Source organism: Gopherus flavomarginatus, chromosome 10, assembly GCF_025201925.1.
Source record: "Gopherus flavomarginatus isolate rGopFla2 chromosome 10, rGopFla2.mat.asm, whole genome shotgun sequence".
Lineage (NCBI taxonomy): Eukaryota > Metazoa > Chordata > Testudines > Testudinidae > Gopherus > Gopherus flavomarginatus.
In genome coordinates, this window is record NC_066626.1 from 15,927,465 (window position 1) to 15,942,889 (window position 15,425).

Consider the following 15,425-nt stretch of genomic DNA (forward strand, 5'->3'; position numbering starts at 1 on the left):
AAAGGAGACTACCAGGGACACACTGGATTAGCTACTTTGGATGGTGGTCTCATAGAAATACTGAGTAGTGCCCGGCAGCATTATCAGCTGAGAACTGTTAATAGACAGGAGCAACTACTTCCAATTCTGGGAGGTCTGATTGTGACACACCTATGGTCCCTCTGTCAAGCCTGCTCACAGACCTGCTGGCTTCCAGTGGGGATTTTGAGAGGAGGCAGGATTCCATTGCAGCTCCTTCCCGTAGTCAACCGGCAGTGCTTTTTGGGCAGGCAAGCTTCATCTCCTCCTCCCCTTTCCCTGCTGCCCTACCAGTGCTCAGCCAACGAGGAGTAGCTGGCTGAGAGCAGAGAAGGGGATTAGGGAAGCGACACACTTGAAATTCAACAGATTTATCAGCTGTGAGATGTTCAGAGGGCCACAGCTGTGTTTTTTGTCACGAAAATCCTTTTAGCACGGCAGCAATTTTCTATTGTCTACGAGTCGCTAAGATGAGCACAATCAAATAATTGTGTGTTAAAAGAGAAATTATTAGGAAGGAACAAACTGCTGTGTTGTCGTTTGGGTGAGATATTTACCGGTGACTGTAAGCACCCTGCCTGGCTCTACGGTCACAGTCCACACATTATGCAATGTCCAAAATTGCCCCCTTCCAACAAAAAAAAATAAAAGTAAGATGAGCTTGGGTATGTCTATACTACCTGCAGAATCGGTGGATAGTAATCCATCTATCGGGGCTCGATTTATCACGTCTCGTCTAGATGCGATAAATCGATCTGCCTATCGACGCCTGTACTCCATCTCAGCAGGAGGAGAAAGCAGCGTCGATGGGGGAGCTGCGGCAGTCGAGTCGCCACCGTGAGGATGGCCAGCTAAGTCTAAGTAAGATACTTCAACTTAGTTGCGAATCTTAGTTCAATCCCCCCCACCTCCGGTGTAGACCAGCCCTTAGGGTTCCTTCCTCTTGACTTCTCAGCCCACACCCTAGGTCCGCTCCCTCTTTCACAGAGCCTCTCTCACCTTTCTTATACACTGGTGAAATAACAAGCTGTTTGCATCTCTGAGATAGCATAATCCACCTAGTTCTTCCCTAGAACAAGCTGCTTACCTTAGTGCAAACACATCCAGCCGAGGATCCTGCCCTTACATTAAATCTTTGTCTTTTGGTAATAGGTGTTATAAACAAACAGACCATTTGTCTCTGACTGTTGGAGCAGTAATGCCCTTCTTATTTAGCAGAAGCGTGTCTCTTATTGGCATCAGCCAAGTGGTACCGTCCATAGACACTTGGTTAAACTTTATCAGAGACTCATTATAACTTGAATAACTTCATGTCATTCTTTTTTTTGAAAACAGAAGCCAAAAGATTTTCTGACCTAAAGGGCAGTGATTCTTTCATTGCTGAAACAGCAGGGGGTGGAAGTCTGTATGTCCCTGGCATGGGAGTATGAACAGTGACACAGACATAGATTCTGTGTGATGAATACTTTATCACTTATTTTACAACATGCCATACACATGAAAATAAGATATATTTCTTTCCATTGCTTTTTCTATGTTAAATTATATTTGTTGCCGAAATTGCACAATAAAAATTGCAAACACCTTTATGAAAGCAGGAAGAGAAGTTGCTTTAAGATAAACATTTCTATTGTGCTTATGATTGTTACGATTAATCCTTCTTATAGTGCTACATACGTATATTACATTCTAAGAAACTACGTTAAAAGAATGTTAAGATTGTAAAATGAAGCACTCAGAAGTTTGAAAATGCCAGAATTGAGGTTGCCTGTGCAACCTTAATTCAGATCCCCATGTATCTACATTATAAAACAGTCTGTAATTACATGATCGCATAACTATTCTCCTGCAGTACCCCTTCCTTGTGAAAGTGGGGAATGTGGAGTTCAGTTGAACTTGTAGAGTTGGTCCATCAGTTACCAGATCAAAGCAGATTATGTGGAATGGGAAGACATGGTCAGAATGGAATGGAAGGAAAAAGATTTTAGCTGCTGAGTTTTGGTCCACTTGGAGGTCAGAGAGATGAGTAAGGTGAACTAGGCAGCAGTGTGTTGTTGTCAACAGTAATGATGATGATAATTAATACTTGACACTTTTGGAGCACTTTCCATTCAAGAATTTCAAGGTACCTTGCTTTAATGAATTTGGCCTCAATAACACGCCTGTGAGCTAGCTAAACTTTTACTCTTCCTGTTTATCCTAGAGGAACTGAGTGGTTGAGTGACCCGCCTAACATGAAAATGATCCCAACTCACTTGGATAGCAGTGAAGAAAGGCAGCAGTTTTCTTTTAGATTTTGATGGAAGGGGTGAGAGCAGCACTGGGGAAAGTGAGAGTGTGCAGGTGGCCAGGAAAAGGGAGGAGGAGATTAAAGAAACAATCACCTCCAAATACAGGTCTCACACATCCTTTAAGAAGGTATCCACTGATTTACTGTAAGTCACGATAATGCAAGTTCAGCAACAGGAACAAAACCCCCAGATGAGATGGTCTCTCTCGTTATAGTTGATGTGAGGATTTTACCTTTAATCATGCTCTGTGGCTCAGAACAAGATGATAATAGGTAGAGTCTTTTTTGCTTTATTTGCTTCATTTAGCTGCTCCTGTTGTTGACTCCAGTTATTTGTTCTGGCTCTCCATTGCCATGAACTTTCTACAGTCATTTACACTAGTGCAAATCAGGGCGATAGTGCTTTAGACTCACTGTGCACTGGTGCAAATAACTGCACAAGGTCCACCGAGAATGAGTCCGATTGACCCAACATTCAGTTATACGCTAATTTACAATTCCCTGCAAATACAGACGATGCTTGGAACTGGGGATGGAAATCCAGCTCGTTTACTGCTAAAGGCTGGAATAATGTGTTTGGTTTGTTTAAATTTTGTATTATTCTACTGGATGAAAGACTCGCCTTTAAAAAAGGTCTGGTCAGCCTGCATATCAATTAAAATCTGATTTCCCTCTGCACTGCAACCATAAAAAACTGAAACCAAAACCAAGCGGGGCAAGTATGTGCTATGCATTTAATATTAATTTGACTTTGTGTACTTGGGACCAGAATTTTATAAAGATCCCAACACCCATCAGTGGACCCAGGTTTTCAAAAGAGCTCAGCTCCCTGTTAGACTCCATCTTGAATGATTTTGAAAATCTGGCCATAGGTGCTACAACAGGAGCGAATGGTGGCTGTGCACTTTGAAAATTTGGCCCCATGCATGGTCGGCATGTATCACTGAACACAGTGGAACAGAAATAAAGAATATTTTGCCATTACTGCCAAGCTTTGAACTGGCTTCCAGCTAATGACCCAGATAATCTTTACTTGAAATTGTATAATTGAGATGGAAGGCTGTCCGGGGTTTCTAGTTGATACACAGCATCCGCATCCATGAGCTTTTGACTATGGTCATTGAGCTGAAATACAGAAGGTTAAATCTCTCATTTTCATTATCCAACTGCCCCCATTTCCCCAATACAAATGTGACATTTCAATTTTACACAGTCCAACTCTTCTTAAATCATCTGTACAAAAACTTCTGATCTTGATTGATGATGGATGAGCTATTTTCTCCTAAAACACCCAGTTCTCATTACCCTTTAAAGACATAGCTTATTAATAATGGACCTGAAGTGTTTTCCCAGTGGGCCATCAGCAATCCACTGTGCTAGTAACTCAAAAGATTTGGTTTAGGGAGCAGGCATGAAATTTCTAGGCCAAAGCCATTCTGGAGGTGATGTATTCAGCTTCCTGGATGAAATATGACAAGGTTGTAAGAGTAATACAGTATATGACAACAGATCAGTGGGTGATAATAGGGAAGATGTGGCAATGTCAGCATCCAGAGAGGTGTCAACAACGGTAATGGATGCTGACCTTGAAAATTAAGGACAGCCAGCCTCAGTCTGGAATATCTAATTTGTATGTGTAGGATACATCTTGCATGATATACTGTGAAACAGAGCTTTTGTTTGGTTTGCAGAGAAAAGCCTTAGGAGGTTTAAGATGGTCTCCAGTTTTGTTTCTGAAATTCAGATTTGCAATCTCTCTTCTGACTGGTTACAGTGGATGTTTGAGGACATCCTTGTGCCCTGTTGAATACTTACTGTTCCCTACCCTCCTTAAAAATAAAATGCTGACAAAAACATGGTCTCTCTCTCTCTCTCTCTCTCTCTTTCTTGCCTTGCCATCTGGTTTGATAAATCCCAAGGTAGAACTTTAATTTTTATCTGGAGTAGTATCACTTTTAGATCCAATGGAGAAAATATTTACGGCCAGATTTGGCTCTCAGAAAGGCGCACACAGCCTCCATTTGAAATAGGAGTGAAAGCAGTCAGAGTTGCTCGCAGTTAAGGATACCTGACGGGATCTGAAAATACCTCACTACCTTAATCTGGACAGGAAACTGGGAGAAGTAGAACATCAGTGATTGTGCTGACAGGCCATTTGTGACTGTTCAGGAGAAGAGCCTTTCTTGTGTTGCTTGAACAGATGGATAAGAAGAGAGGTCCCTGACCCAGAGAACTTACAGTCTAAACAATGTGCAGACAAAGATGGGGGAAGGGATGCAAAAAAAGCCTTTTCCTTTGCCTACTATTCAATTATATTTTTTCTATTATATTGATCATATGTGCTTTTTTGGAAGAGCTTTTTCCTTCATACTTCTGCCGTATTCTACAATGAAGTCATAATCCTGGTTGCTAACATCACAACTGCCATTCCATGGTAAAGGTTAAAACAGGTCAAGCTGTTCATTACAAGTAATATTTGTGATGGATTTACCCACTTTTGGTAATTAGCAGACCAGTTATAAACTGATCCTGATGTTCTCATCTGCTCATTTTTCATAAATATTCTCTGCATGAGGCATTTTTGCCCTATCGGTTGTCTGTGAACTGTTTGCTTTAGATGCGAGTTACTAATGTTGTGTGATAGGTTACCTAAGTCTCATGGTAAGAGTTCTGCTCCATTATTGGCTGATTGAAACTTTTTAAGGAGCAGATATTATGGGTTGCTCATTTCTGGTCTGACATTCTGGGTGAATAATCATTCATAAAATGTTAGAAATTAATAAATATTTATTTTTTCTCAAATGACTGGCAGCTCTGCAAATAACAAGTACAGTGTCCCCATGACTCATAACAAACTGAACTTGGTGCTTTATTTTAAGAAAATATTGGAGTGACAGGATTTTTCTTCCCTCCCTTTTTTTTTTTGAACCAGTTAAGTAGCTCTAGTAGTGATGATAAAGATTTTACATTCAGTTCAGAATCAAGTGTCAAGAGTAGGTGGGGCTATTCTCTGCTCTCAGAATCTATTGTAGCCTTTATACTGGAGTGGAAGACGATGTTCTTTTTAGAGCCAAATCTCAGGGCAGATTTTCAAAAACACCTAACGTAGCCCACAGGACTTGTGCTCCAGAATCCTTTATCCCACTTTGTAAGTCTCCCCTGGTGGAAACTCTGAGGCTGACTTTTACCCAATATATTGGGTATTTCAGGCAGCAGCGGACCGAGCTTAGAGTGGTATACGTGCTATATTAGGCAGAAGTGCAATGATTAGACACTAATAACTTTCCAAATTTGCAAAAAGGATTTTAAAAGCAAAAGAGGACAAATGCAAAAAAAATGATTATATTTAAGTAAATGATAGTTAAAATACATTCCCATTGTGAACATCTCTTTCCAGTGCTTCTTGTACAGAGATTAGCTCCTATCTGCACAGTTAAAGAGCATAAAATGCACTAAGGGAGCTGTCATTCCATTTCCTACTCTAATCTCCCAGAAAGAGTTCAGCAAAAAGGAACTTCAGGTGTTTCATATAGGGTGGGGGAGAAGTCTGTCAGTATTTTATTTTTTGGTCCACCTTTCTCTGCCAACTTGTTTTCATAATCTGGAATCGCTGCCTTTTTTCCTTTTGTTTATTGTTTAACATTATCTCTTGCTTTCAGTGCAGTAAATTAAAATTAGATGATGACTTTATGATGATGAGTTCATTATACTGTAACTCTATTGTATATTGATTACATTTGTGCTTCATTTGCTTAACACATATGAGGGTTTATTAGGTCTTTCCAAGTATTGTTCATGGTAAAAGAGCAGCGGGAAGCAAATCGCATTGGGGCCAGATGCCTGAGCCAGTGTAAATCAAATGGAGTTCCACAGAAGTCAATGGAGTGGGCTGATTTGCGCCAGCTGAAGACCTGGCTCAAGAGGACAAAGAAGAGAGCAAACTGAAGAGGAGGAGTGAATGTGGATTCAACAGAAAGGGAGGAGGAGGAGAGCAAAAGTATTTGAAAGAAAAAACTAACCTCGGAACTTGCATTAGCTTTCTTATCTGTAAAGGTCAGATTCTGAGATCCTTTGTCCAGTTTACTAGTGCCTTCCTCCATGAGTGACCTTGTTAACTTCAGTGAGATAATCCTTGGACCGAGGGACTATTCTTTGGGAAATAAGGGTATCAGAATCTGGCTCTAAGAAAGGCCAGGGCTGACAAGGAGTGGGTGAGGTTCTGTGGCTTGCAATGAACAGAAGGTCAAAGCAGCTGATCACAATAGTCACTGCTGACCTCAAAGTCTATGTATGCAATGCTTATTATTGAAATGAAGGGTTACTAATAGCAGTCAGAGCACTTTTTACGTTTACCGTGCGTTAACATTAGTGGTGACAGCTTGTGATTTATTGTAGTTGCAGGAAAGGGGCTTGATTCTTAAACCCTTATTCACAATTAATAGCTTCATACTCTGCGTGTAGCCCCATTGAAACTAGTGGAACTATCATAGAGTAAAGTGCTATTGAGTGTATCAGAATGTACAGAAGTTTCCTACCAAGCAAACTGAGACCGTTTTTGATAAGCCTTGTCAAGTGAATGCATGTATAAGTAAATTATGCCTTTGGCAGATATTTGGATATATCAATTGTTAATAACACTATTTAAAATCCATTTGTAAATGTTTAGCAGGAGTTGAAGGTAGATCTTCAATGTATGTCAGACAATATTTTTTGGATCAGAATTCTGGGCAGATTTGCTAATTGTGTGCCGATGGGATAAAAAGGAGAAATGGTCACTGATCATGTTTTCAAAAGTCCTGCTAAATCCTGCCTTTCTCGTGGGACGAAATTGCTAACAGCTGCTGTGTGGGATATGTCAGGGATCATAAGAATATCATGCAGACAGATCAGTAGTCTATCTCTAATCTGGATTCCTTTCTGTGCAAAATAGTTATTATTGTCTCCATTTTAAGCCCTTTTTCACTGGAAAAGACAAGCTCTTAAACCAAAGGTTTCCTAGAAATAAATGTCAATACCGGTAACTGATTAATATGGAGGAAGAAGGAGCTTGCATGTGATCCCTTATTTAATACGTTATTTTATGGAGACTATCTCCTTTGTATGGTCTGTAAATCCTAATATTCATAGTGAAGAATGCAGGGTCTTATTTCCTTCGTGTTTGTAGATGTTAATATTCCCCTGAGAAGTTTTTTAAAGATTTGCTCTGGATTTGTAGACTACAAATAACCTTAATCATCGACAAAGTAGTCAAGATTTACTTTTAATGTCTCCATAAGAAGGATGCCACTCCTCGCAGCAATAGCACCCGTTAATGTCATTCGAAGATGCCATTAGTAAGGAACCTTCAAATTTTCTTTGCTAGACTTGCATCTGTGACACTGAGTGGCTCATGGGGTTTTGACTGCACAGCTCTTAGTAACTGTAATGAGAGTCACGTGGCTAAAAGTTTGTCCAGTGCTTTGAAGCACTGAAAAACAAGAAAGGAAACAGTGGAACCAACAGGATTTCTGGAAGGTGAAAAACAATTGTTTTGAAAAGAAATCCTGCTGCTGCTGCTTCTACCTCGAGTAGAATAGCCTTCTCTATTGAGATTTGAGGAATCAGATCTTTAAGGAGATAGAGAAATAAGGAATGCTTTAAAAAAAAAGTAAGTATTGCCACAGAAATTATGTAATGACTAGATACGAATAACTTCACAAATTAGCCAAAAATATTTTAGAAACAAAGAGGACAAACAGTAAAAAAGATATTTCAGTAATTTATATTTAAAATACGTTTCCATTGTGAGTATCACTTTCTAATACTTCTTGTACATGGATTAGCTCCTATCTGCACAGAGCTTAACGTGCAGTAAGGGAGCTGTCATTCTATTGCCTAGTCTAATCTGCTAGAAGAGTTCAGGGAAAGGGAACTTCAGGTGTTTCATAGAGGGGAAAGTCTGTAGGGTTTTTGTCTGTCTACTTGTCTGTTTTTCTCTTGCTTGCACTGCTGTAAATTACAATTCTTATGTTCAAGGAAACATTATCAGGTTAAAGCCCCCAAAAGTGAGATCCTTACTCCTGCTCTGGCCCCTTTCTGCCAGGGGAAAGGACTGGAGCAGCGTAAAGGGGGCTGTAAGCTGGGGAAGGATTTCTGAGGATAGCTGCATGTTGCCTAAGAACTAGAGTGACCATATGTCCTGTTTTGGCTGGGACAGTCCCCCTTTTAAGCCCTGTCCTGGACGTCCTGACTTTTCTGGCAAAAATGGGCATTTGTCCCAGTTGCACGGTGCTCTGATCAGTTGGCAAGAGCAAATGAAACACATGCCCAGTTTAGCCAGAAAAATGGGTTGCATCCCCTCGGGGGGTTGCAGAGGAACATTTGGAGAGGCCAGTGGCGACACGAGGTGCTGGGTGGTGGCTGTTGGGCAGTCAGCCCAGGGCTCAGGCAGTCAACCTCAGCCCCAGTCCCAGGTAGCCAGCCCAGGGCAGTGCGGGGCTCGGGTGGTCAGTCTTAGGACCAGGTAGCATGGGGCTTGGGCTAGCAGCAACGCCAAGTGGCTCAGGACAGCCCTATATGGGGTAGGAGTGGGGATCAGGATTCCAGGCTGCTCAGGACAGCCCCGCACTGTGTCCCGATTTTACTTTGGTAAATATAGTCACCCTACCAAGGACTCCATCAAAACCCTGGAATACATGATGTCCTCAGTAATGGAAGGTGCGTTTCAGATCAGGGGTGGAGCAAATCTATGTCACGGCAGAGATTCTGGGCTGTGCTGCCATCCACAGGGGCTGGGGATTGGCTGCAGTCAGTAAGACAGCTTCTCAGTGTTGTCTATTACTTAAAGGACAACTTTACCCCCTGGAGCAACCCATTCAGGATGGTGCAAAGCCATTTGAGCCCTTCCTTGCCTTGTGCTGTGAGTTCTGTGCCATGCCATTTGGAGGCACAGCACCAAATCTCTCACCCCTCGAGTTTTCTATAATGGATCGTCTGTGTATTTTGGATAAAAGCAGAGGAGTTTCATCTTAGCGACTTGTTCTGAAAAAGAACAAAGCAGGAGATGCAGAATTGTTTACTGAACCAGTTTCAATTACAAAACTCATTTTTTTATGATGACAACTCTCCAAGAATAGGAGACTTTCATCAAGGGAATGCAAAATATTTTTGGGGATCTAATCAATGGTGTTTACTGAGCTTTTTTTTCATGGAAAATTTTGCAAAAGTAGAAAAAAGCTTTCATCTAAATTCTCCAAGGAAAATTTCATTTTTTTCACCAGAAGTTCAAAAACCAAAATATTTTGTCCGGAAACTGAAATATCTTGATTTGATTTGCAAATGCTGCCATGGGGTCTTATGGAAGTTTTAGTCCGGGTGCCTCATGATCCCATTCTACTCTATAGACTGGGCTCCCTAGTGAGACTACAATTCCCACTGTGCACCATAGTGTCCCTAATGAGAAGTGGCAATGCCTCATGGGAGTCCCTGATCATGGTGCATCATAGGAGAGGCAATCTTGTTGGGGAGCACAGCCCATAGAGAGGAATGGGGAGAACTGCAGCTCCCAAATCAAAATGTTTCTGGGTTTGGGTGTGTTGTTTTTTTGTTGAGAAATTGAAGCCAACATTTTCACACACAAAAATCCTTATGTCAAAACCCACAATTTTCCATCATAACACAGTTTAGATGGAAAAAAATAATTAATTGCTGATAAATAGAAACTAAATATATGATTGAGAAGACATGCACTTGAAAGGAGAGAGGCTGTTTCTCTTACCCCGGTGATAACATGTGGCCCAATCCTAATATTCTGTCTGCTTCCACTCCCCTGCTGCACACACCCATTATGCGAAGGGCTGCAAGGGTGGTGGTGGTATCGGTCAGGAGAATTCTCAGTTTCCTGAGGTAGGACAAAAGAGCTAGGTCTGGCATTTAACCTCAGAGTTGGCAAGTCATGCATAGAACCATCTCTTATCAGTAGAGAATAGAGTGAAGATAACCGTTCAGATAGACCGCATGGCAGTGTAATCACAGAAAGCGCTTTTCAATGGTCATGACGCATGCACCAAATTCTACCAGTCCTAAATAAGAGAATTCCTATCTTCTCACTGCCAGTAAGACCATTTAGTCCATATGTTTTTAATTACATTTACAGCATGGGATTGTGCGTGTCTGATTCAGACTAGAAGAGCCATTTCATTATTTTATCTAAACAAAATCTTGGACATTTCCACCTCCCCCCCCCAAATAAATGAGGGGCACATTCCTGAGTACACTAGAACAGCAGGTGTTGTTCTCACAAACTCACCTGGAGACTGTCAGGTCCCTTTGTATGACTGGTGTGAAGAGCTTGCACTGTAATGTGTGGTTATCTTCATCGGGACTTTTTTGCATGTAAATAGATGATTTCAATTTTCAAATGCTGCTAGCTGTTTGCCCTTCAATTTTCAGAGAGTTACAAGGGATTTTAGCCATAATACTCGCATTTGAAATCGATGTTCCTTCCCCACCCCTAGAAGCAGTGTAATCAGCTGTACATCTCAATGCTGAAGAATTTGTTGTCTTCCTCTTTGATACAGAAATACTGAATGGAGGGGTATACGTTGGCCAGAACAAGTTTCTTTGCTACGCCGACACCATTCATTGGCAGGATATCGTGCGTAACCCACGGGCTTCCAACTTCACTTTGGTTCCAACAAATGGCAGCTCAGGATGTAAGTATTGGTTTTATTTCCAATCTTGTAGAGTGCACAACATGACATAATATAAATGCAGTCCCAGGTATTCCATGGATCCTGCTTTACAAGACTGTTAGCAAATTCTCCTTCCTTACTATCTGTTCTTTAAAAATTCATCAACTCCTTTGGAAAAATGTTTTGTCTAGAGGTGATTCTTTTTACATGTGTATTTTCTCTATTTATTTTTCTTTCCTATTTATTACTAGAGATGCTGGTGTGAAGACAGGATCTGTATTGTTAGGGTTTCTTTGCTCCTGCTGCTTATTCTCTGCCTTAAGTAACAATCCCCTGTTTGTGACATCATAATTAGCTGCTGTAGTAATTATGGTAGAAACACAGGGTTATTATTACTTTAGATGAGAAATGAACTGTTTTCATCTATAATTCCAGCAATACAAAGGACACACAGGAAAAAAAGATAGAGAGTAACAAAGTGTTTTTAAACAGAATGTTTCCCTCTTTCCCACACTTTGAGCATATGTAGAATTGGATTAACCAGTTGACATATTCCTCCAGCACTAAGGAATCATTAATCAATAATATTTTTTGGGAAAAAGAGACATATTTCTCAGTACCGCTATTATTCACCGGTGCTATAGTAATAACATGAAACCTAATGCGCAGAGGCGGTAGTGGAACAGTAGTGCTACAGTGCAAATGGTATGTAATGCGGCAAATTACATTCAGAATAGAGTATGATTATGTTACCCAGTGCCCCTGGGTGGGCTGTCATCTGCAGGGATTGAACCTGGCACCTCTGGATGTGAACGTATGAGACCTGGGAGAGTTCTGCCACAAGCCCCAGTATCAGGGTTTGCTGAAGGTTTCAAGGGGCAGGGCTGGAGCCCATATATTTCTGTAGGGAAATTGGGCATGGGGACAGGCTACTGTATCTTAGGCAGTCTCCAAGGGCTATCTAAATTATACCGATGGCCCTGCTAGCTTCTGCAGCAGCTCCACATTGGATAGGAGCAAAGGAGGCTTAAAGATAAAAGTGCAGAACAAAACTGCACGCTGGGCAAAAAGAACCACAGGATTTGTGCCCACATTCATAAAGGAGAATCCATTTTGAACACGTGTACTTGTTCTTCACACCGTAATAGCTTATATAGCGCTAAGAGTGAGATGGCCTTTCCCTGTCTGTCTTCTCTCCCAACCGGAAAAAAGAGAACACAACTGCTTGAAATGCAAGGATCAAGTCTCACAGTCAGCTGTGAGCATTCATTTCCTCCAGAAGCCTGTCAAATTTCATTGTTCTTGCATCCTCCAACTCAGGAGCTGATCAACAGCTTCTGCCTGCCAGCAGGCACCTTTATTTGTCTCTGATTTATACAGCTACAGTAGTGGCACTTAAAAAGTTCATTCCATTTTGTTAGAGAATTCCCCACTGATCTTCCCCATTTTAAGTATAAGGAATCAAATCAGTATAACCTTATGAAATAGAAAGAACCTCTTAAGAGTGACCCACTGCAACAAGCAGCAGACTTAATTGCAGTTTTTCTCTTCTTTTGATTTTGTTTTTGTTTGGTTTGGTTTGGTTTTTGCATTTGTCTTGGAAAATCAACAAAAAACCAATGCAATGGATGAGACATTTAAGGATGGATTTTTCAGTACGCCCATTGAAGTTTATGAGAGTTTTACCATTGACTTCATTGTAAGCCGAGCTAAGCCAATGCCAAGCTCTTATGGAAATCTCATCCTAAATTAATGTAGCAATCGTTATTAACAACCTCAGGACAAAAGAATGAAAATATCCAGGCCTACTGCTTTATGTCTTTAATTTCTGTTTGCTTTACATTTAAAATTTTAACACAGGAAAGGGCCCACACATGACCACAGAATGCATGTATATTAGTTACAAATGTAATCTAACCAGTTTTGTTTTATTAATGAATGCATGAGCAATGTTATATAACAGCTTCATAAATACCTCCATGTGGGAACACATTTTAATATATTTTTCTCCATGTTTGGCCCACGTAGAGTTAGTTGTATTTTTCAAAAATATAAAATTCTATGTACAATAAATACAGATTTTATCCAAATTAAACACAAGAGTAATATAAATATTTGATGTACCTGGGAAAGTTAAACACCTCTATCTACACATTGTGCATAGGTAGGAAACTAAACCCCACTGTATTAAAATAAAAATAGCTAAAATGGGATGACAAAATGTACCGAGGCTTTGGGAGACATCAGAGCAAATGACAGCTTCTTAAAACTTGTTGAAATATTATTCAGGTTGCACGTGCGGGCTTCACCCTTTTCAAATAGCTGCAATTCAGTAATTGTATACAAAAAAGCCTTCAAATCAAATCACTGAAAGAAATGGGAGAACGTTATTACCGCCTGTCAAGAGTTAGGGGAAAATGAATATGTTACCTTGATGCTTTACAAAAGACTTAATACCAGTTGTTTGTGCTGATACTGAAAGAACTTGGTAAAATTATTTGAACATTGAATGTGACCCTCAGAGTAGAAGTCTGTACAGAAGTGCAGAAAATGAGGCATAAGAGTGACCCCCTTTTGATTTAGGGGTCACTCTTATCCACTGGTAACGTACCCAGCCAGACCAACCTGAGCTGGAGTTATCCCAATCAAATGTATGCTGAGTATTTCAGAAAGACTTAGATCCTTTTTTACATAGATTCTGTGGGTGTATTGTGATTATCTGTTTATGGACACAAGATGATTGTACTGTTTTATGTGAATTTGTGTGAAACTTCAGGTGCCACCGAATCTTAGAAACTACGCAGACCTTTATTATGTGCATATAGGAAGTTATTAAATGAAGTTAATTAGTTGCAGTGGAAACATATTAAGTAGAAAAAGCGACCAGATAGAATCCTATGGGAGCACCTGAGGAGAAAGGGCATGTTCCCTTTACTACCCAGAACTATCTGTTACAGAGCAGGGAAATAGCACACGGGAGAGCCACCTCATTTACTCTTGCAAGATCACACAGATATGACTACAAAACCTCGTTGTCAATGCTGGCATAGCAGAGGCTATTGTTAGATTCAGTAGAGTCTGTGCAGATGTGTTTCCTGTCTCCATTGCTATGAGATCATCAGCTATGGGGAGCCGTATTGTCTATATAGTGTGCTGGGCGGACATCTAAAACTAGACCGGAGGAACTGAGGACAACTGCTGTAACGTAGTTTGACTGGTTACTCCTACATCGCCTAGGTACTCTTCCTCAGAGGGGGTGTATTAGACACTGGGTGATAATTGGCAAGGCTGTTAGTGCCAAGTGTTTGGTCTGGTCTCTGCATCTTTAAGGGTTCATTGCAAGCATCCTGTCTAGCTACAGTGAGGTGTTAGCAAGCCTCCTCAGTAATGAACACAAAACCTCCTCACTGCTCCTCACCAGCCATGGCTTCAGCTTGATACAAGGATCTCACAATTGCGACTTTTGGCCACCCCACCTACCATCCCCTAGTCCCTGAATATACCCAAGATCTCCCTGAGCAGAACAGATTGAACTCAAGCAGACAGGGTAATGCATTTATAACCTCCTGACCTGACCCTGCATCCATGTGCACATGTAGAGATCACAGCCACCGTCCACATTCCACAGCTGACGTCCCTGTTCCAGACTCCAGGTGCTGCTCTCCACCCAGGGAGTGGATCAGCTAACAAACCCTGAAGCACAATAGCACAAGTACAGGGGATAGTTTCACTTGGAGCCCTCCCCTGCTGCCCCAAGGCATTTAGTGGATTAGGATTAAGGAGAGAGAGCTGAATGAAATTAAAATACTCTGAAGTGATGCCAGTACCATGCTGCAGAGTTTGTGTCACTGTAACTGCTCCACTGCAGTTACTCCCGATTTCCATCAGTATTACGACAAAGCTGAGTTTGGCCCATGCGCTCTAGGAATAACTCTCCTTTGCTTTCCTTCTTTGCATCCTGGACAATGGCTCTCATAGTTGTATCAGTGCTAAGAAGCCAGCTGCAAAGGCCAAAGCAGCTTAACCTATCTGGTAGCAATAGTGCTAGTAAATTAACACTAAGCGCTGCTGCTTTATGTCTTAGGTGCATTCTCATCATATTTTCTCAACACATGCATGCAGAAAAACTCTTATGTGAGCCCTTTCAATTACGCGGTTGGTGTTGGTACTGTTCTTAAGAAGAATACAGCTAGTAGCTGCCAGCATTCTGCTGACTGTGCATCACTGAAATGTAATAAACTAAAATATTGCAACAGAGGACCAACCCTGCTCCACTGATCCGGGTCTAAGGATGAGGATCCTTGTCCCGTGTTCTGATTTTTCCACTCAAATAATAGTATTTACCATTTTCAGTGGATTTTTTTTTCTTCACAATACCTTTTTGTCTGAAACTTTACAAATTTATTACTATTTCAGGCATATTCTTCAATGTTAGCTAATCCTAG

At 41.0% G+C, this 15,425-nt stretch overlaps 1 protein-coding gene across 6 annotated transcripts in view; it reads left to right on the plus strand.

The window, feature by feature from the left end:
• Positions 1–15,425, plus strand: part of ERBB4 (erb-b2 receptor tyrosine kinase 4) — a 1,018,488-nt gene that overhangs the window by 684,490 nt on the left and 318,573 nt on the right. For all 6 annotated transcript variants that reach the window (XM_050916103.1, XM_050916105.1, XM_050916107.1 and 3 more), the window contains exon 4: positions 10,867–11,001. In XM_050916103.1, the coding sequence (XP_050772060.1) occupies positions 10,867–11,001 (135 nt within the window). The remainder of the gene's footprint in view (positions 1–10,866; positions 11,002–15,425) is intronic.